This window comes from Eumetopias jubatus, unplaced genomic scaffold (assembly GCF_037043125.1).
Source record: "Eumetopias jubatus isolate StellerSeaLion01/CBP00866 unplaced genomic scaffold, mEumJub1_p1.0 scaffold_137, whole genome shotgun sequence".
Taxonomy (NCBI): domain Eukaryota; kingdom Metazoa; phylum Chordata; class Mammalia; order Carnivora; family Otariidae; genus Eumetopias; species Eumetopias jubatus.
This window is the reverse complement of record NW_028274943.1, coordinates 246,784-269,662: the sequence shown is the minus strand read 5'-3', so window position 1 is coordinate 269,662 and position 22,879 is coordinate 246,784. Positions and strand designations below refer to the sequence as shown.

General features: G+C 49.0%; 1 protein-coding gene across 1 annotated transcript; it reads left to right on the top strand.

Annotated features, from left to right (window-relative positions):
• The first annotated feature begins 98 nt into the window (after window positions 1-98).
• On the top strand, window positions 99-22,644 carry LOC148161573 (putative phospholipid-transporting ATPase IIB). The gene is made up of 3 exons (XM_088020735.1): window positions 99-229; window positions 19,006-19,118; window positions 22,276-22,644. Exons 1-3 carry the CDS (start codon window positions 106-108, stop codon window positions 22,600-22,602), a joined length of 564 nt encoding a protein of 187 aa, XP_087876861.1. The 5' UTR covers window positions 99-105; the 3' UTR covers window positions 22,603-22,644.
• Window positions 22,645-22,879: the final 235 nt, after the last annotated feature.

Genomic DNA, 22,879 nt, shown 5'->3' with positions numbered 1-22,879 from the left:
ACGCCTGTATGGAAAACGTGAGTTTGAACATATCGTGTAGGTTTGGACCCTGCTAACGATTGTAATGAACCGGTTTTGTTTGGCAGTTTGCGTGTGAACTTGGACATGGGCAAAGCCGCATATGGATGGAAGATCATGAAGGACGAGAGCATCCCCGGCACGGTTGTGCGGACCAGCACCATCCCAGAGGAGCTGGGGCGCCTGGTGTACTTGCTCACGGACAAAACAGGTACTGCTCCTGGTTCATGTTTGCCTTTGCGTGCTCGCCGGCGTCCAGGGCAGGGTGACGATGGTGTGCATGTGCCTGTGTGCGCTCACCGGCATCCAGTGCAGGGTGACCCTGGCGCGTCTGTGTGTGCATGCATGTGTGCGTGCGTGCATGTGTAGCGGCGTATTGAAGTCATTCAAATTTAGGATTTTCCAGACTCCGCTGAACACTGGCACACAACTAACCTTCACCTTTGAATAAACACAGTATCATTAGAATTAGCAAAATGTTAAATCCTTAGAGATTTAAATGACATGTTTATATATTTTTGATTCTCTGCTGCCATAGCGTTCTTTGTTTTATTAGTGCGGCTTCTGGAGAGGAAATACTGCTTGCCTGTTTATTACAGGATGATACTTGTGAGCTGTTGGAAGAATGTAACACGATGTGTGTGGGTTTGGTCTTTTGACAGTAATGTTCTCCTGAAGAGCCTTCCAAGTGACTATCCCACCCTCAGGTCCCTGCCCCAAATTTTATTTGCCCTTATTCCATCAAAGAATCCTTGTCAATCCTTAACATAATAAATAAAACATAAACTGAATCCAGTGAAAATCCTAGCAACAGGTGAAATCCCTTCCTGATTTCTTCATTCATAGTTTAAATTCCTGGTAACTCTTGGGGCACCTGGTGGCTCAGTCCCTTGCCCATTGACTCTTGATCTCAGCTCCGGTCATGGTCTTAGGGTCGTGAGATCAAGCCCCGTGTTGGGCTCTGTGCTCAGTGGGGGAATCTGCTTGAGATTCTCCCTCCCTCCGCCTCTCTCCTCAGTCACATATGCTCTCTCTTTAAAATAAATAAGTCTTAAAAAATATCTCATAGTAATTCTTAGTGAACTAGAACTAAGGATACTTGTATAATATGATAAAATGTGTCTCAAGTAAAATTCAACATTATTTTTAATAAAATACTAGAAAAAGCTTAGTCTGGAAAGAGAGAAATCTAACCGCCCTATTAACATGTTTCATTCTGGCCGTTGCAGTAAGACAAGAACTAGAAATAAGCTCTCTGCCTGAAAGATGGAGCAAATATTTGTAGATGAAATAATGAACCAAGGGAATCAACTGCTAAGAGTACGAACCAATGAAGTGTCAGGTCACAGGTCAGAATAATAAAGTAGCTCCCTGCGTGTCAAGTGGACGGAAGAGGGAAGGCCCCACTCGTGGTAGCGCAAGCACGTGTGAAACACGTGGGCATACCGACGTGAGGGGAGTGAAGGGCGTGTGTGAGGATGATCAGACCTTACAGAGAAACGTGAAGGAAGACGTAAACCAGTGAAGGGACAGACTGCAGTCTCCAGCGCAAGGTCCCCAGCGCGAAGATACGGGATTGCGTAGAGCCTGCCTTCACGATGAAGTGATAGGTTTACTGCAGTTCCAGTCAAAATCCAGTTGCCTGTGGCACGTGGTTTTGTTTTGTTTTTTAATTTAGAGTGGGTTTTTTTGTTTTTATTTAAGTAATCTCTATCCCCAGCGTGGGGCTCAAACCCACAACCCTGAGATCAGGCGTCACACACTCCACTGACTGAGCCAGCCGGGCACCCCAGCGGCATTTGGTTGTGGTCAGGGTTGGTCATTATGGCACGTCGGGGGCTGTCCCGTCAGGTGATGCTCGTAAGTCCGAAGAACTCCAAAGTAACGAGGAGCTCAGACTCAAGAAGGTAGGCTGTGAAAATGCCATCAGATTTCTCCCTTCCCATCCTCACTGAGCCGACAGGAAAAGATCCAGAGAATAAAGTGTGGGAGACACGCAGGCGTGCCTCCGCAGAGGTTGAGTTATTTCTGGGAGACAGGTGGGACTATTTTGATGGAGAAGCTGGAGTGAAGCAAACCCAAACTCAAAAAGATTCCTGAAGTGACCCCACAGAAGAGCGTCCTGGGGAATCTGTGAGTTTACAGCACACAGGTCTGTGGGGGGCGGCACGGGAGGCTGTCAGGCTGCCCACCGGCGGCAGGAAAAGCCCAGCTATGCTCAGCCCTGCACTCAGCAGCCTGGACCTTGTGCATAAATACAATCGGAAACCAGGAACAGCAGCATGCACTCGGAGTCCCGCACAAACAGGCACGCTGTGCCCCAAGTGCACAGATCTGTGCGTGTTCACAGAGAAGCCCAACGGAGCCCTGAGGCAAGGGTGCCGCATGACAGAAGGACTTAGTCACACCTGCAAATTCAGTGTCAGAATTAAACTACATTTCCACATACCAGCAACAGTGGGGGCACTTAATTCCAAAAAGGCCAATTAGAATAGCAGCAAAATGTATAAAGTAATTAGAAATAAATCCAAGCAGAACTTGTGTAAAGCCTGCATGGATATAAGTTTGAAGACCTGAGCAGGAGCTAAGCGAGAGGGTGGGCATCTCAGTGCCACACCCCGTGTGGAAAAGTCCGACCTGTCTGAGGCGCACACTGCCCCAGGACCTTGTCTGCACCATTGGTGGGAGCGTTACCTGGTGGCCACCGCTCTGTCCGAACGGACGAGCCCCGACAGCCTGCGCACCGCGGTGCCCCTCTGGCTCCTGCTCCCCAAGGAGACACGTGCGCACGCGCAGCAGGAGACAAGCCCAGGGATGTCCATGGCATCATCTTGGACAACAAAACCAGACTGAACATAACAAAAGCGGTTATCAGTACAATGCATAAATTGTGGAGTGTTTGCAGTTGAATGCTAACTAGCAATGACGGTGTCACGGTTTAATGTTGAACCCAGAAAGGTCTGGGGCCTTCCCCTCTCGGAATTCTGTGCTCCCCTCCTGCCCTGTGTGTGAGGTGCGCGGCGTGCTTATCCGGGGAGCAGGTGCGGGCTGGGCTGTCCTGTCTGCAGCCCACCTGCTCTCGTGGCCACTGAAATCTGCATGTAACACAGCTAAGTGTGGTGCCTGTGATTTCACGTCGGTTCGCAAACGAGAAGCATATGTCAGCACACAGTATGCTTGAGAGTGACTGGTTCTCTCTCCTCTTCCCGTGTCTCTGGATGTGTGATATCAGCAAGGGAAGAAGGATTTTGTGACATCATTTCTTCTTAAAATGCTAACTTTTTAGTATGCATTTTAAATGGTGATGGGGTCATCATTCTCCTTTGTTTCATCATAGCTCCTCCATTTGTCTTTGAATTCTGAGTTCCATCCAGGATAAGGAAGAGTGGTTTTGCCCAGAGTCATAAAGTAAAACCCCATTTTCCTCATGTCTCACTCTGCTGCTTTCACAAAGCAAAAATAAATAATCTGGGCTTCTGAGATTTAAAAAGAATTACAGAACATTATATAAAATATGTGAGTGAGAGAATTTTACACATTTCATTTTCCAAAAGGCCTTTTTGTTCCAGAAGTCACTGAAGGGACCCTCTGTCACCACTTCCTAGTGTTGGAGCCACATGGAGTTTTAAACATTTTTAGTGTTTTTAAAAATTTTTGGTCTTGAGCTTTTTCAGACCCTTTCTCCGTAATCGGAAGGTGAACGCCACCCACGGCACATCAGGCGAGCCACACGCTGTGCCAGCCCTGTGCCTGTCCTCGCCCTGGGGCCATGGGGCCGCGGGCACTTGCCCTTCACGGGTCCTCCTCCCTGAGGGCACTCAGGAGGGAGTGTTGCCTTGGCTGCTTCTAAAGGCCACACGGACCAAATCGCAGGAGAAGGACATCGAGGACGAGTTGTGTAATTGTCACCACACTGCCAGCACGTAGTAGGACTAGTCTAGAAACCAGCTTCTCACACAGATGGAGGCCGCCGGCACACGGGGGTTGGGCCCTCACCTCTGGGCAGCGGGCGGCCTCCGGGGACCCCCAAGCCTCCGAGCAGAGCCATGCGTTGTCTGCCGGGAGGGCTGCATGGCTCGAACTTGCGCTCACCTGCCCTGCCGGGGGGTCCGGCGCAGCTGTGTATCTGTTGTTACTGGGAAGCGTCGTCCGGCAGGGACTGAAGTAACTGTGCTCTGTGTTGTAGTAGTCTCGTCGTGTGACTGATTCAGGTCCTCTGCAGTTGGCCGGGGCCCAGTGGTCACTATGGTGGGCTCCACCATCGCAGAGGGTCTGACGGGGGTGGTGGTTTGGCAGAGGGTAGAGAACTTGGGGTGTAAGACCGTATGCAGACATCATCTGCTTAATCGAATGAGCTGCTGTGTGAGGAGCCTTTCGCTGCTGACCTGCCCATAAGGCGGTCCTCGGTGTGATCGTGATCGGGCTTGTGCCTCATCAATACGCTTTCTGACAAGAAGCGTCCATCACGCGGCCTCTCGTTTGCCCCAGCAGAACAGAGAACGAAGTGTCCCGCAATTGCATTACAGTTTCCTTCTTGTGGTCAAGAAAGCGGTGTGGTGTAATTAGGTTTGATTGGGGTGCACGTTTCCGGTAAGATCTGAAATGAATGATGTTGCCATAGTGACGCGTGTGGCCAGCAGTGCGTGAAACATGAAGCAGTTCATTCGACAAGAGCAGACATCTGTTAGCTGCCAGGGTGCAGAGCATGTTGACACTGCCCAGAAATGGTGGACGTGCCGTGATAACTGAGCAGACGGCGCTGGCATGCTAGGGCAGGTCGTCTGCACCGAGTCCGCTGGGGAGCCCCCATCTCTACGCCGGCTGCTCCTGAGAGCGGTGCTGCGGAGGGCTCGGAAATCCTAAAACTTCGCTCCGGCTGCAGCCTGTTAGAGCGAGCCGCGAATTCCTTTGTTGGGAATCTTTATGCTCCTGTATGACAGAGCATTCCCAAACCACGCCCTGAGACAGGTCATTTAGGATGCGCACCGTGTCGATAGCACCCGTTACCTGGCTTGGCCGTGCGGTTTGCACCCGGCTCGTGTCAGCTCCCAAGGCCGCATCCTCTGCAGCGGGAAGCGCCGTGTCCACAGTGGCAGGGGCAGCGGACCATGGCGTGCGTGCCTCGCCGGGGAGACCTGGAGCTGGGGGTTATGTCCCGTAAGCCAGGGGCCCTGTAAGCTGGGGCCAGGCACAGGCTCTCTGGCCTGCAGACGACAGCTGGGGCCTCTGGCGCCAACACACCTGCAGGGTCTGGCACTGTGCATGACCGGAGCGCGCACTTGTGTGTGTGCTGGGCTGTTCACCCCAGGTGAGGCACTTGATGCAGGCAGTGGTTGAACAGAGGCCTATTGTACTGGGAACCGCGGTCTTCTGAGAAAGCCTCATTTACAGCAAATACAGATTAACAAAGAATATGGCCACAGTCTGCAGGGTATTAGAAGTTGTGTTTCCATCCCTCATTGCTTCGTGGTAAAGTCTGAGTAGCTTTGTGTTGATCTCACGTGATCATTGCTCACGGCCTGGAGCCTGCGCTGGAAGTCCATGGGGTTGGGTGGGTGGCCTGTCCCCAGTGTGCCGCGGGCAGACTTCCCTTTGTTTCTGTGTGGTTGCCACGCCCTGGCTGTCCCACGCACGAGCTGCGGTGTGGCCGCGCCACCCGCCAAACACTGGGTCAGAACACTTTGCAGCTGCGTCTCCAGCAACGTGTCCTCTGCCTGCCTGTGAATCGTCTCCGTCGCTGCCCTGAGACGTGTTCCTGCAGGACTTTGTCCTTAGAAATTGAGTTCCCCTCTACCTGCTTTGCTGCTCGTCCTCCAGAGCCCTCTGCCTTATTAAGGAGCTACAGCATTTTCCTTCTTCAGGAATCACAAAACACGCCTTTTGTCCAAAGACATTTTCCGTCCCTGGCGCTCTCCTAACGGCCAGGTCGCGGGGAAGCCTTCTGGTGGCGTCTGCCCATCCCTATCATGAAGCTTCAGACTTGGGACATACTAACAGTTGAATTAAGATGACAAAAATTGTATGACCTATCAATTGATTGAAATCATGAAAATTGTTTAAGATTTGAAAAGCGGTTTTGCATTACTGACTCTTTTAGTAACTGGCTTAACCTTAGACGCCCCTGCTGTACAAGAGGGTGTAGAAAGTCTCAAACTCGCCCTGACTTTCCTGCTCAGCGTTTTACAGGGTCTGCTGTGAAATAGAAACATCATTGAAAGTTAAAAAGATCCTTCCAGGATTCACCTTAGTATGTTGGAAGATACGCGCCCCTACATAAAGGAGCGTCTGCATCCATAACCCAGTCTCTCACCCAGCGAGATGCAGATGCATTCATCCAAATGGCAAAATAACTGAGCCAAAAATTTCATCGTTTATTTGATGAAATGATAGTCATTTGTTTGAATATGTCTGTTATAACCTCCATAAAACGTGATTTATCAGCAACTAGGACGAGGGTACCAGATGCAGCATTTGACTCGGACGGCAGGCCACTGGGGCAGGTCGCGCCAGCGTTGGGCACAACCACCGTGTGCTGTCAGTGCGGTCCGAGCTCCCTCACAAGGCCACCTGGTGCACAGCAGCAGCCCCCTTGCTTCCCTGCCCTCGCTCAGCCCTCGGTGACCCCTGGTCGACCGTATGCCTCAGCCGGTCTGCCTGTGCTGGACTTCTCCCAGGAGTGGAAGCTCACACCGTGTGGCCTTCTGTGTCTGGCTTCATTTGCTCAGCAGACTCTTTCCAGGTTCACCCGCACTGTCGCGTGTCTCAGTACCTGACTGCTTTCTATTGCAGGCGATACTCCGTCATGTGGATAGACCACATTTCATTTCCATCTCAGTTGAGGGACATTAGTGTAGGTTTTCCTGTTTCTGTTTGGAAGAATGCTGCTATGAGCAAGGTTCTAGCCAGGGCGGGTAGGCAAGAAGAGAAAGGCATCCATGCTATAAAGGGGAGTGAAGCTAGTTGTGTGTGACATGGTCTTCAAACAGAAAATCATAAGGAGGGGTGCCTGGGTGACTCAGTCGTTAAATGTCTGCCTTTGGCTCAGGTCATGGTCCCGGGGTCCTGGGATCAAGCCCCTGCTCCCCAGGAAGCCTGCTTCTCCCTCTCCCACTCCCCCTGCTTGTGTTACCTCTCTCACTGTGTCTCTCTCTGTCAAATAAATAAAATCTTTAAAAAAAGAAAATCATAAGGAATCCCCTAAAATCTGTTAGAAGCAATAAATGAATTTAGTAAGGTTTGAGATACAAGATGAATATACAAAAATGAATTGTATTTCTATACGCTAGCAACGAACTATCCAAAAATAGAATTAAGAACACAATTCTGTTTATGATGGCATCAAAAAAATGAAATCAGTATTTTATAGTGTTAAGATGGCAATAGGATTCCCCAAATTGATTTACAGATTCTACACGATTCCTCTCAACATCCCAGCTGCCTTCTTTGGAGAAATTGACAAGCTGATCCTAGAATTCCTGTGGAAATGCAGGGAGGTTGGGCGCCCAGAGTGGTGTAAACAATCTTGGGACAAGAGCAAATGGAAGGACTCCACAGTTCCTCATCCCAGAGCCTGCCACCAGGCTGCAGGGATCAAGACAGGATGGTGCTGGTGTGAGGACAGACCTTGAGATCGAGGGGGTGGCATCCACAGTCCGGACATCAGTCCCTAGCTGGACACTCAGACGACTTCCAATAAGGCTGCCAGGACGGTGTGCCGGGAGGAACTAAAGCCTGACGCTGCCGGTCGACTGGATTCCAGCACGGGTGCCGCCATCCTCACTGGGGAGGACCAGCCCCTTCAACTGACAGGCAGGGAGAGCAGGACGTCCACATACAGAAGAATGAAGGGGGACCCCTACCTCACACCACACACAAAAACTAGCTCCAGATGGATCACAGACCTACATTGAAGACCTAAAATGATCATTTTTTTTAAACTGCTGAGTTTTCAGAAACTACTCTAAACTTGTCTTTTGTTTCATTCTCTTTGGCTCCATGAAGCACCAGAATAAAGAACTTCTAGGTATCTATCTTAATAGAAAGCTTTATAGGGCACCTGGGTGGCTCAGTTGGTTAAGCGACTGCCTTCAGCTCAGGTCATGATCCTGGAGTCCCGGGATCGAGTCCCACATCGGGCTCCCTGCTCAGCGGGGAGTCTGCTTCTCCCTCTGACCTTCCTTCCTCTCGTGCTCTCTCTCTACCATTCGCTCTCAATAAATAAATAAATAAATAAATAAATAATCTTTATAAAAAAATAAAATAAAAATCTTTATAAACATAACCCAAAAAATAAAAAATAAATGTAAACAAAGCCCAAAAGAAGAAAGAAATAGTTTAAATCTGGATATGTTATCTTTTAATTATTTTAAACTAAATTTTTAAATGCAACAGTGTATTTACTATTTTAGCATGTGCTTGTATGTGTCTATGGGAACTCTGTGGCCTCCCATAATTTCAAGGGGTCTTTGTGCATTACTCTAGAGAGTTCTCCAAACGGCAGCAGGAAGCAAACGTAACTGCGTAGTTGGAGTTTTCATCTCAGAACTTAAAATGCTATCACCAGGCTGACTGAGGACAGTGAGCTAAAGCAGTGTATTAAGGTAGCAGTCACTCGGGGCACCTGGGTGGCTCAGTTGGTTAAGCGACTGCCTTCGGCTCAGGTCATGATCCTGGAGTCCTGGGATCGAGTCCCGCATCGGGCTCCCTGCTCAGCGAGGAGCCTGCTTCTCCCTCTAACCCTCCCCCCCTCATGTACTCTCTCTCTCTCATTCTTGCTCTCTCAAATAAATAAATCTTTAAAAATAAATAAATAAAAAATAAAATAAAATAGCAGTCACTCTACAGCTCCAGATTTGCTGTCTAGAAACAGTCTGTGATCGGAGCAGTAATCATGATGTGCCTTTGGTTTTGGAAAATACTTGCTGTCCACATGGAGTATTGCATTTGGGAATGCCAGAATGCTCGTCTTCAGTAGTCTCGGGAGCAAGATGCTCTGAGTAAACCATCTACCATGTGACTCAGAGAGATGCCACCCTCAAGCTGTGGTGGGTTAATGGGCATAGGACCTGATCGTTGGCACAGGAAGAGGCGGGCGGATGTGCCTCTGACAGAGGGGCTCTGCCTCTGCACAGAGTGTCTGCAGAGCCCAGAGGCCCATCAGCACCCAAGTCCAGACCGTAGGGAACACACTGGAGCAAGTTCATTTACAAGGAAGAACGAGAGAGCAGAGAAGACTGTGGCCTTGGGCTCAGGAGGCTTCACCTGGACCCACACTCAAGCAAACAGTGTAGAAACACAACGGGAACCAGGCCTGGCCTTGGTATTTGATGCTGAGGAGCTCCTGCTGTTTGTTGCTGTGATAACATGGGGGTTACATTTATTGTAGCAGCCCCTTCTGTTGTTAATAGCTGACACGCTCAGGCAGGAAGTGGCAGGTCCCAGGAGCGTGGCCCTGAGGTGGTCCTTGCTGATGTGAGGCCTCCATTCGCCACTTTACATGATGCCATTCTGTCCGCTTTGGGGTACGTTGGACATTTCCCTTAAGAAACGCAGACGGGTTGGGACAGAAAACACATTGCCGGAAGTCAGTTCCTGGCACTTCTTGTTCTCACATTTGTAGTTGAAATTTCTTGCATGTTCTGCTTTATCCCCGCAGTCGGTACACCTGTGTACACGCATGTGCACATGCACACGTACGCACACACAGCACTGTGAGAGCGATGCTCCAGCACGCGCCCCGAGGGTGTCCCGGGTGCGTTTGCACACAGTCGGGCGTCTGGCCATAAGACATTCTAAGTCAGCGTTGTTCTCCTGAGGTCAGCTCCCATACTAGAGCAGCATCCGTGTGCCGGCGCCTGGTTGTCCTCGGGACCTCCCGGCGGGACCAGCTCCTCGTCAGCCCCTCCAGGGAAGCCGCATGAGCATGGAAGTCTGTAGACCTTCCTCTCCACAAACCCGCCCAGGTTCCCCTTGCTTCTCTCCGGCCCACCGAGGCAGAGGTGCAGAGGGGCTCACACCTGAGGGCAGGATGAGGTACGTGTCTGAAGAACCGTCAGCCGCACCTCCCACACACAACCCCGTCGTGTCTCAGGTGCGCTTCCCGCCGCAGCGCGGCTTCCTGCTCGCACTCCGAGGCTGCCTCGTGGCGTTGACCGCCAGCCGTTAATAACTCCGTGCGTGGCTCCAAAAACCAGTTCAGGGGGACACGTGGTTTTTCTCTAAACATATTGTCATCTGCTTTTAAAAATATTCGCGTATTCCTAAATCCGTGTTAAGTACCACAAGTAACAATAGTCTGCAAAGTCAGGAAATTAAAAAAAGAAAAAAAAACAGTTTTTCCAACAGATCCAGTTTTCAGGACAGGAGGGTATTACGTAACAAAGCGTCTTCTGCTTTTTTGTTCAGTGCTTTCCAGCCTTGGGCTCTAGCTAGAAAACTTTTTCATCTGGTTGAGAAACAGTAATGTAATTGTTTCCGTTTCTGTCCTTTGGTGTCAGCATCCTGTATCTTTCTGCCAAACCTCCCCTTCCTCTTTATTTATTCATTTATAATTAAAATCAGTTAGCATATAACATATTAGTTTCAGAAGTACAGGTCAGTGATCTGTCAGTCTCATATTACACCCAGTGCACGTTACATCACGTGCCCTCCTTACTGCCCATCACCCAGTTACCCCATCCCCCACTTACCCGTCTCCCCTCCAGCAACCCTCAACTTGTTTCCTAGAGGTAAGAGGTTTGTCTTATGGTTTGTCTCCCTCTCTGGTTTCATCTTGTTTGATTTTTTTCCCTCTCTTCCCCTATGATTCTCTGCCTTGTTTCTTAAGTTCCTCGTTTCAGTGAGATCATATGATAACTGTCTTTCTCTGATTGACTTATTTCGCTCAGTATAATGCCCTCTAGTTCCAACCACATTGATGTAAATGTTCAGTATTCATCCTTTCTGATGGCTGAGTCATATTCCATTGTGTATATGGACCACGTCTTCTTTATCCATTCGTCTGTCGATGGACATTTGGGCTCTGTCTACAGTTTGGCTATTGTGGACATTGCTGCTATAAACATTGAGGGTCAGGTGCCCCTTCTTTTCACTACATCTGTATCTTTGGGGTAAATACCCCAAAGTATTTGGGGTATTTAGTAATTGGGTAAATACCCAATTGCTGGGTTGTAAGGTAGCTCTATTTTCAACATCTTGAACCTCCATACTGTTTTCCAGAGTGACTGCCCCAGCTTTGCATTCTCACCAACAGTGTAGGAGGGTTCCCCTTTCTCCACATCCTTGCCAACATTTGGGACGTTAAAATATGTGATATTACACTTAGCTTAATGAAGGACGAGATGTAGCTAAATCAGGTGCTTAGGCATATTTTGCCTTGATAAAACTAAAGTGTCATTCAATCATTATACTTAGTACTATATTTAATTCCATGAACCTTAGAATTACTTCCTAATCTTGCCGTTGGGAAGCAGAGGTTCATGACCTGACAGAGTCAGCACGTGCATGAAGAGCAGAGGCATCCCCAGTGTCAGGTGCCCGAGCTTACAGACGCCAGAGGCCATGCGTGCTGCCGTGCTCCACGTATCAATGTCTCCTCCGGCGTGAGGAGGAGGTCTCCTGCAGTACTGCTTTAGGAGAATCTTTGGTGCTGGAGAGGCCAGTGTGACCCCGGGTCCTGGAGAAGACGCAGGAGAACGCAGTCCGACCTGTGCCCTCTGCGCACGTCCTGTTCATTCCTGTGTCTTCGGTGAAGTGTCGTAGCAGGTTTCTTCCAGTGGCTGGTTGTCTGCTGCGTGCGGTACTGATGCAGCCAAGGGGTCTGGGTTTCTTTGTCATACTTTTTACTTCGATGCACTTTTGTATTCCTTACGTCGTGCGGACTGTGAACTCGTGGTAAGCGTGTGTTCGCCCCCGCCTTTGTTCACATGCTGTCTGGGTTTGTGAGTTGGGCATGCCCACACCCTCTCCCAGACAGGCTGGCTGTGACTTGGGACGGCTCGCTCACGCTGGGTCATGGGGACGTGCTTGTTGGACAGCAGTATCATGTCACCGCCTTGGCAATGGAGGCAATCGTGTGTTTCAATTCCGTTTTCCATGATGAGTGGAGAGTGTGGGAGGAGGACACGCTGATACCAAGCGTGAAATAAACATAGTTCTCATACACACGGTACAGTTGAGGTGATCATGGAAGTGCGTTTGAAAGGGAGCGAGGTCAAGCAGCCATCACTGAGCTTTGTCTCTTCGGTGTCTTGGCCCTGATCCAGTTGACAGCATACTCAATGGTGAAGGGAAAGAATCAACGTGAGGGGGACCGATTGCTGGAAGCGTGGTGTCTTAACACCGAGGCACAGGAGTGTGGGGTTTACGTTCCTCTTAATTCTCTGAAGCTGATCCTTCCTTTTCCCACACTCCAGATATTGCGTGGAACCACCATTGCCTTGTGTAGAGACCAGCTCTCTCCCCGGGCACTCTGGTCCAGGTGATAAGGGGCTGTGACTTGGGTATCAGGATTTAAAATCCCCCAGGTGGTGAGTGGGCAGCAGTGCTCAGGGTCTGCTGGGATGCACACAGTCAGACACAGAGCCACTGCCCAGCCTGAACGCAGCATCCCCACCCTGTTGATCTGAGGCCGTGGAGCAGGAGACCTAATCTCATGGGCACCTTGGAGGTCCTACCCACTCTGCTGCCTTGATGTAAAATACATGCAATCTTCAAAGAAAAACTATTCATTTAAAACCAAAATGTTTTATTATAACAGTGTGTAGTCTCAAGACTTCTTAAGAACGTGAGCATTTGCAAGGTATATATGGATAGGGGCACCTGGGTGGCTCAGTTGGTTAAGCGACTGCCTTCGGCTCGGGTCATGATCCTGGAGTCCCGGGATCGAGTCCCGCATCGGGCTCCCTGCTCGGCGAGGGGACTGCTTCTCCCTCTGACCCTCCCCGCTCTCCTGTACTCTCTCTCTCTCTCATTCTCACTCTCTCAAAATAAATAAGTAAATCTTTTTTAAAAAAAAGGTATATATGGATAGTAGAATTTACATAAGGAGACCAGTATAAATGTAAATTTATCACTAGGTAAGTAAATGTGTAACTGTCAAATCTTAACATAATTTAGGGCAAGTGCCTCTGAACAGTTCTGTGATTCTGAGCTGATGCCAGTCGACGGCCTTGCTGAGCACCCAATGTGGGCGGAAGGCATCCTGGTCAGTATAACGTGTGGGTCACTGGCATGGCCCTATATGTAAATTCAAACTGTACTCTCCGAAATCTCATCTTTAAGAATCTACCCCACATAAATAATGGTTTTGTAGCTGCATTTTTTGGTGATAACAAAAAATTTTAAACCATCTGAGTATCCGTGTTTGGGAGGAAGATCCAGCAGAACCTTGTGTACCATACTGGGTTTATGGTATACCCCCTAAAAATAACGTGGAATACCCCTGTGTGTAGTCATGTGAAAAAATAGTTTATAAATGCATACTTGTCTCTACCAGTGGAAAAGTTGGAAGAGGTTATATACCTAAACTAGGTGATCCCAGGGTGTGAGAGGGTACAACAAGTATTTACAACTTTTAATATAAATGAAGGCCTCCAATTCCAGAACGATGGAGTGGATGTTCTTCTCCCTGTCTGTCCTGCTGAGCACACCACGCACCTGACGTGCTACGTGCAGCGCACACAAGAAGACCGTGAGCGGGGAGGGAGGAAGGCAGGCTCGCCCCATCAGGAGGACCAGCAGTCAGTTCCCTGGTGTTCCGCTTCGTGCCCAGACTGGGGCCTGGAGAAGCCAGCGATGCAGAAATGCCAGTGGGCACAGACAGGCTGAGAAGAGCTGCTCTCTGTGACCGAAGGAGCAGCCTGGCAAGACGGGAACACTCATGCTTCCATTCCAGCCGTTGGAGAAAGCACAGCACAGGTGGCCCCATGATGATGTGATGGACGGAGGAGTTACCACGGCGGTGGCCATCCCATGGCCACATGTAAGTGTGTCCAGTCAGCGCATGGTGCAGCAGCAGCTTGCACAGTGTTCCCTGTCCATTTGTGCTCAGCAAAGGCCCCACCCTCTGTCTCCGAAGACCAAGTGGGGACCCTAGACTTCCAACCTCTCCTGGCTGTCCAGATGACCCAGCTCCCAGGCCAGCATGGAGTCTAAGAAGGCCAAGGGTCGGACTTTCATGTCTGCTGGGCGGGCAGCCTGGACGGCCATTGTCACAAACAGAATCAGCGCGGTGAAGAACTGATGGGTCGTGCCAGACTAGGGGTGGGCGAGGGCGTGGATGTGGCCACGGATGCAGGTGAGGACCATGTTGGTGCAGATGGGACGCCTCTGCATCTTGATGGCCATGCTGGCCGTGCAGATCCACACATGACGGTGACGTGAAGCTGATATGCTGCGCGGTGCCGGGCACTGGTCTGATACTGCGCTACTCGACATAGGGACGGCCAGTGGGGTGCCAGGCAGGGGATGCGGGCAGCCCCCTGTGCCGCTGTGGAATCCAGAATTGCTGCAGGAGAAGTCAGAAGAGAGGCCAGCAGCCCTTACTCAGGAGGCTGGCGGACACGAGAAAGGCCTATGGTAGGCATGCCACCCAGGGGGAGGAATCACACATTTCCTTGTGAGGTAGCAGTTTTTTCTTTAAACTAGAGTAGTTTCTTATGAAATGCATATGTTTCTTATTTTTTCCTATCATTTCATTGAGATTCCTGGTAGTTGCTATTTTCTAAACTGGAGAGCTCTAATTCTGTAATCGTCTAGCATTTCAGGGGCCTGGCAGGTCCCAGCAGCCGTGAAGTGCGCTGCCCAGCTGACATTTCATGTAGACGGTGGACATTGCTGGTTGTGTTTGAGGGAGGGAGGAGAATGAAGGGTCCTTATTCTAGGAAGGTGGCACCAGTCAGGAGGTCAGAAGCCATTCCCGAGTCTCGCAAGTCGGGATGAGCGGTGAGGGCCCCAGAGTACATGTAGCCGCGGCAGAGCCCCCGCACCACACCTGTGCGGCTGGTGTGAGGAGGTCTGAGGGTTGGCAGAAAGGACGGAGCATGATGAGGGCGGCGTGTGGGGCAGCTCCGTCACCCGCCTCCGCCTGCGTGCCTGTGGACCCCCTCGCCAGCCTCAGCCGGTGTTTCACGGTGAGGGGGTGGGCGGCAGGGGGGCGGCAGTGCCCGCAGTCAGGCGCTCAGGGGGCGCTCCGGCAGGGGCGGGTGCTGCTGGTCAGGGGGCGTGCGGGCCAGGTGGCGGAAGGGGAGGCCAAGGCTGTGCGTCCACAGGGTAGAACAACCATCCTAGAGGAAGAGTGGGTGGAGCTGGGCACCATGAGATCTGGGAATGGTGACACCTTAGACCCTAGAATGTCTGCAAAGCCAGAGAATCCTAACAGTGTGGCCCCAGCACGACACACACACAGACCAGGGGAACAGAAAAAACCGCACCCGTAAATGGGCAACTAAGGCAGGACGAGGAGGGCAAGAGCGGACAGTGTCCTCGCACGTGGTGCCACAAGAGCTGGACAGCAGCGTGCGGAAGAAGGAAACCGGCCCTTTGTCCCGCACCACACAAGATGAACCCAGGACTGAAGACCAGAAACCAGAGGTTCCAGAGGAGAACACGGGCAGTAATCTCTTTGACATCGGCCTTATCAACATTTATTTGGAACTGTCTCTCCAGGGAAGGGCAACAAAAGCTAAAATAAACAGACAGGATTCCATCAAATGGGATTTCATCAGACTACAAAGCCTCTTCAGAGCCAAGGAAACCCATCAACAAAATGAAAAAGGAACCTATTGAATGGGAGCAGATATTTTCAAGTCATCCATCCTGTAAGGGGTTAATATCCAAAAACATATGAAGAACTTAGACAACTTAGTATCAAACAATTAAAACGCCCCAGTTTAAAAATAGGCAGAGTATCTGAAAGGACATTTTTTCAAAGAATACCTGTAGACACATGAAAAGATGCACAACATCACTAATCGTGGGAGAAATACAAATCAAAACTACGATGATACATCTCCTTCACACAGGTCACAGTGGCTAAAATCAACAGGTGTCGGCAAGGATGCAGAGAAAGGGGAACCGCCGTGCACGGCTGGTGGGAACGCAAGCGGGCGCAGCCCCTCTGGAAAACGGTGTGGAGGTTCCTCAAGACATTAAAAGGAATCACCATGTGATCCAGCAATCGCACTTCTGGGTGTTTATCCAAACAAAATGAACACTAATTCACAAAGATACACACCACCCCTATGTTTGCAGCATTATTTACAACATCTGAGATCTGGAAACATCCCAAGCATCCATCCGTAGATGAATGGATACGGGAGAGGTGGTAGAGACCTATGTTACTCAGCCATAAAAATGAAATCTTGCCATTTTTGACAAAAAGAATGGACCTAGAGGGTATGATGCTCAGTGAAATGAGTCCGAGAAAGCCAAAGTTGCAGAATCCAAATAACCAAACACAAGAGAAACAGACTCAAAGACATGGAGACAAATGGGTGGTTGCCAGAGGGGAGGGGGCGGAGGAGGGGGGAGAGCCGCAAACCTCCGGTTATCAAATGAGTCCCGGGGATGTACAGTACCGCATGGGGAGTGTGGCTGGTGATACTGTACTAGGGCTGTGCGGTGACAGATGGCGACCGCACTCAGACGGGGAGCATTTTGTATAAAAATAGCGAACCGCTGCCGTGTACACCTGAAACAGATAGTGTATGTCAGCCTTCAGTTTTCACAAAAAAGAAACACGGAAGTGATCCACCCAGTTCCAGCAACAGCACTGTGAGACGGTGGGTCTTCGCACTGGGTGAACTGGGCGCATCCCCGTTCCATCCCCGCGGATCCCGCGGTGTGAGCCAGTGAGCAGGGCAGAGCACCCTTCGCTTAGGGTCTTTTGCCACTTGCGTTCAGTGGTTTACAAACCTAAAGAAATAGTAGTTTATTCTTGGTAGGAACTGTGCAGGCGTAGTATTCTTATTTTTGCCATACGTGTAAAATTGTTAGTAATAAAAAGGTTGAAAAGCATTATTTATTGTCATCGTATTTATAAACTGCCTCATACCACAGCCCACCATAGATTAGAAGCCTCACATTCAGTGTATGTCAGAGGAAAAAGTGTCTACAGGAAATTCTTTAATGATGTCAATCTGATAAGTAAGATATTTTTTTTTAAATAATAAATTTTCAGGGAACTGCTCATTTGGGCACACGTAACAGAGGTGAGCTTGGTGCTTATTCTAACAGGAATTAATGTACAATTTCATTAGCTTTTGATGATAGGTAACTATCGTCTTCATCTCAAATCTTTGATGTAAATAATTTCTAGAACTTCCTTATTTCATTTGGAAGCTGAATTGTTTTTAATTACATTCTTTAAACTATTTTAATTAATTCTGCTTTACTTAATGAGGATGACATAACCAGGAAACCCTTTTAAACTGTACTTCTCACATAATTTTGATTTCAGGAAACTTAGGTGCCATTTAATTGAGGTACTAAACGGGCTAAATAGAATTTTGAAAAAGCAAAATTTCTAAAACTGATCAGCATCCCTGAGAAGAGCTGCTCTTTGAAATTTATGAGACCCTAATGTATGTATTCTATCCATTCTTGTAAGAAGGTTATTCAAAACAGTCTCTGAAACAGTGTTATGAAATACGGATTTTCCTTTATGTTAACGTAGCCTTCCTGTCCTGTAGTGGGAGTTCTGAGCTATTTTGTTTTGAACACCAATGTGTATGGAGTCATGGATAGATGTGAAAACACTTTTTATTATATCTTCCACATCACATGTGCCAAAGAAAACAGAAGTTAGTTAATATTTTATGGGTGCCTTGTAACCGTGTGGAAAGCCCAGCTTCTAACTGACTGGGGATAGGATTGTTCATACCCACATTGATAATTACATCAGTCAGTGGGTGATCCTTCTGTGAGCTGTGAGGTAAGTGCAGAAAAGCCCGGGGGCCTACATGACCGCACTTTTCGTTACCGTACCTGACGCCCATGCTCACAGGTGTTCACACTTCCCCAGGTTGCTTTACTTCTAGAAAACCCAGTAAGCAAAAATCCTATGTGCGTATTGTGTGTGCATTTTTATATTAAGTGATACACATACACAATGTTTAGGGTTTTCAGAGTCATGAAGATGTGTAACATTGTGAATTTATGTGTCACTTTTAATGAAAATTCACCGTTTTTGAAATAATGTTAACGTCTTGCTGCCTTTCGTGATGTTACTTCACTGTATTTGGCAGACCCAAGACATCTCATAAAATTGACCTGTGCGTGCTCCTCTCTTAACTGACTTCCTTACACACCAGGGGTGAAGCACTTCCTCATGCTCAAGCACACGTGAGTGCCTGGCCTACATGGACTGGCTGTCCCCAGGAGTGAGCCCTGGCCATCTGGAGGGACGTGAGCACCTCCAGGCAGCTCACCGGGCAGAAGCCCAGCTAAAGAGAACGTGCCTCCCTGCTTACTGACCTTTCTGTTGCTCCACATGATGCAAGTGGTGCTAAGGGTTAAATGCATCTGTTTCTGTTCAATTAAAAATACTTAATTTTTCAAAATTGGGTGTTTTTTTTAAAAAACTGGTAGGCACGCTTATTTGGGACTAGTTGATGTCTTTCTCAGGCAGTGTTCTAGAGTATAATTACAAAGGTAGTGACTCTGTTTTCCAGTTTCACGCCTGTCTCTTTCAGAACAGGCAGAAGTTATATTTGTACCAAACAATGCATCTGAACTGAAAGACAGAGGCCACACTTTCTTCAGGTAGTTAGAGCCCTTCACGTTATCGCGCTCTTCCGGAGGGATCTGGGAGGGACACTTGTCCTCAGTGGGGAAGGACATTCCTAGCTGCTGGAATTACAGAGCAGAGCATTCTCACTGCCGAGGGGCGCCCCGCTATGAGAGCTCGGCCCGTGGAGGTCCACGTACGGGATGGGGAGTCCTGGTCCCGTTGATGAGCTTTCCTCTGTGACCTGGTCTTTGTTGCAGGAACCCTCACCCAGAACGAGATGGTGTTTAAGAGGCTGCACCTGGGGACTGTGTCTTATGGAGCAGACACGATGGAGGAGATCCAGAGCCACCTCAGGAATCCATACTCACAGGTAAGCTCATTGGCATCCGCACGGGAGCTGCCTGCAAAAGTGCCTGGCTCTGTCGAACCAGCCTGAACCCACTGTATCCGCTGATCTGGAAATCGGCAAACATCTTTGAATGTCCTAAAACACTCAGTTCTAATTTATAAATCAAGAGGCAGTTTTTGAACCAATTTTATTTTATTTTTTTTATTTTTTATAAAGATTTTATTTATTTATTTATTTATTTATTTATTTATTTGATAGAGATAGAGGGAGAGCACAAGCAGGGGGAGGGAGAAGCAGGCTCCCCGCCGAGGAAGGAGCCCGATGTAGGGCTCGCTCCCAGGACCCTGGGATCATGACCTGAGCCAAAGGCAGCCACTTAACCGACTGAGCCACTGAACAATTTTGAATAAGCATTTCTATATTGTAAAATAATAGAAAGGATATAATGACCTTAAACCATTTATTCATATTAAATAATTTTCTTAGTGAAATATTCCAAAAGATTACTCAGGATAGGTAGTATTTTTAAGACTATTAAGTAGAATACTGCATCACAGGTGTTTCTTACCAGTTCCTCTGGGTTTCTTCATAATTAGTAAGACTTTCTCATATTTTCTTGCCTTTTCCATAAACAGAAGTAGACACACGGGATCGTGAGCCCCGTGTCCCTGTCATTCGGCCTCAGCAGCTGTCCATGCACCGCAGACCTGGTTCCCTCCGTAGCCCTGCTCCTCCTTCACCATATCACTGTGAAGTGAAACTCAAATGTCATGTTATTTCATCTGCAAATACATCGTCTGTGTCTGGATCAGATAAGGACTCCTTGGGTGGAGGCAGGGGGCGTATATCCTAAGTCTTGGCCTTTCCCTGGAGCTTCAGGAGCTCTCTGAAGTTGCAGGGACAGGAAATACACAGCCTAGTAGCCACAGTGTTTGCCAGAGACTTGGTAGGCCGTGCGCTCTGCAAGTGCGTCTGTGGCCCGGGAAGGTCCTGACACGCCAGATCCTGACATGGGGCCCACAGGGCCACGTGTTCCCACAGATGACAGGGTGTGGGGCAGGCAGACACAGGCCACTCTGCAAAGGTCAGTTTAGGCCGCAGAGGTCCCCTAGCCTGTTCTCAGGTAGCGTTCGTGTTGCACTCATTTGAATTCACTGATTCTGGGTAACCAAACCTTGCAAGCCCAGGGTGTCTAAGATGCTGCACACACAAGGCTGTGGTTTGAACCCAGTGCCAGCCATCACTTCCCTAGGCTGCTTTTCTGCCTCTCTGCTGGCCTATTGTGAGGTTCGGGCACCCCCGTTGTAACAGGCCAGCATATATCAGGTGCAAACGTGCCATCACCCGCCCCCCAGGGAAGCGGGGCCTCGCATGTACACAGACCACTGCCGCCTCGAGGCTCCCACGGGCCGTCTGGCAGCGGCGCCCCCAGAGGCTGTAGGCCCTGTGTATTGATGGTCATACTTCTGACTTGACTTCCACAGACGGGGCTGAGCCACACACGCCCTGAACAGTTTCTGCTCTGACCGAATTCAGGTGTACTGTCTGCCTTACATTCAGTTTGTGAAAACCTCTTTCTTCTGTAATGTTTACCAGAACGGCGTATACTTTACTTTTCAAGACGCTGTCAAAAGAAAAGTATCTAATGCATATGTGTTTATTGGATGTAATGATCACTTACACAAGCACACATATACTTAAAACCAAGCCCTTTCTTCAGTTGGATGTCACTCAGTGCAATACAGAGCATTTTGTAACCTAGAACATTTATTAACAGAAGGAAAATCTAAAAAGGAGAAGGAATAGGTCTTCCCTTCTCCTGGTAATCTAGGTCTAGGTCGAAACAGTACCAGGTAAAATCTGTTTTTAAAAAATAAATTTACATTATGCATGAATATGATTTTAATAGCTCCAAATAAGCTGTTTTCTAGAAAATTTAGAAACAGAAAGGATGAGTCAGTGTATAAAAATAGCAGATATTTAATACTTATTTCCACGGAGGAGGTCTTTTAAAAATCTTTTTTCGAAGCTGTCTGTTGGTTGGCTGGTTAGATAGTACTCTTTTGTAAAATTGATTTTATTACTGAGATTCTGTCTTTTTATTAAGATGATAATAGTCTACCAGGTCCACTGCAATGTAACATGAATCTTTCATAATCTGATTATATTTCCCCTCCGGAAGCATTTGGTGATGGAGGGCATAATCTTTAATGGCATTTGTGTGAAATGAAATTCTACAGCCATCGATAAACAGAGTCCTAAGGGGAGTCAGCCGTGTTGCGTGCCGCTCTCCCTTTGCCGTGCAAGCAGCAGGCGGGTGGGAGGCGAGCGCAGGGGAGAGGCAGTGCCAGCTTCTGAGCTGCACGAGCAAACCCTTCATTAGACAGCACTGTGACTTCACGGGCAGAGAAGTCACGGCTCGGTGGCTCTGCATGCCCCGTCCAAAAGCGAGAGCCTGGCTTTCTCAGGAGGGCCGTCACAAGTGGCCATGAAGGTAACCGAGGAGCCTCTGTGGTCCTGCTCCACCTCCCCCTGGAGCGGGGGGGAATGGCCACTCCACTGACGGAGGCGAGCGCCCTCGAATGCAGCCTGGTGCAGGGGGAGCCAAATGGAGGGAGCGGGGAGTCACGTCTGGAGCGCAAGAGTCTGAAATAGGAGGTGAGGATCAGTTTTCGTCAGATGCCGGGGTTACTGTCATGCACAAAACTAGCTCTTAATACAGAGGCTGTGACAGGCTGGATTCCTTTATTGTATTAAAGGAAGATTCGTAAGTATTTTTTCCTGCTTTTAGCTTTAGTCCACTTCAGGTACAGCACTTTTTAACGAAACATGAAAGCAGTTAGGAGCATATGGCTCTGGTTTGCTCTTTAACTCACCCCATCTTTACAAGGAGAACAAACATGACTTATTACGGACTTAGCAAGCCAATGCTATGGATCAAGTGAATGTAGAAAAGGAAAACCCTCCGACTCTAAGTACTGCAACAGTTTGGTAGCCGTGCCGACCAGGAGACGCGAGTGCTTACGGCGCTAGCACGGACACGTCACGTGAGCGAGCCCGTTCCCTAAGAGCTGCTTGTCTCATCCCTCACTGATGCACTCATAAAAATCACACGTGCTGGTAACTCCAGTATCAACTACGTTGTCTCTTTAATTTTGTGACGTTCGTATTTTATCAGATGCAGTCTCAAGCTAGCGGGAATGCTACCAGTTCAACACCACCAAGAAAGGCCCAGTCCTCAGCTCCCAAAGTGAGAAAAAGTGTTAGCAGTCGAGTCCACGAAGCTGTGAAGGCCATTGCGCTGTGCCACAACGTGACCCCCGTGTATGAGCCTCGAGCCGGCGTGATCGCGGAGGCCGAGTACGCAGAGGCGGACCAGGACTTCAGCGACGGGAACCGCACCTACCAGGCCGCCAGCCCTGACAAGGTCAGTTGGGGCCTCTTAGAGGATCTCAGATACAAACCTGCCTCAGAGGCACAAGAATTCGTTCTTCCAGGGGCATGAATGCAAGGGGAGCTTTATTATCGTGTCTAATGGTGCCTTAGCTCCAGGCCTGAAGGCCACATGGCTCTCTGGGATTCGTGCATTTGGTCCTGGTGTGTCCACTTACCCCAGAAAGCCTAAGAGTTGAGTTACTGGAAAACACATGAGAAAAATCAGAGTTTTACTGATTTGTAAACTGATTTGTGACCGAGTCAGATCTTAATAAAGCTGCTGGCGCCTAGACTGTTCCTCCCTCATCATCCCATCTTCTTACTTCCACATGAATTGTCAGGCTTAC

Coding starts and splice junctions, on each gene's coding strand:
- LOC148161573 (XM_088020735.1), top strand. CDS start 106: ATGGGCAAAGCCGCATATGGATGGAAGATCATGAAGGACGAGAGCATC. Junction 230..19,005: donor CTTGCTCACGGACAAAACAG/GTACTGCTCCTG, acceptor TCTTTGTTGCAG/GAACCCTCACCCAGAACGAG. Junction 19,119..22,275: donor TCAGGAATCCATACTCACAG/GTAAGCTCATTG, acceptor GTATTTTATCAG/ATGCAGTCTCAAGCTAGCGG.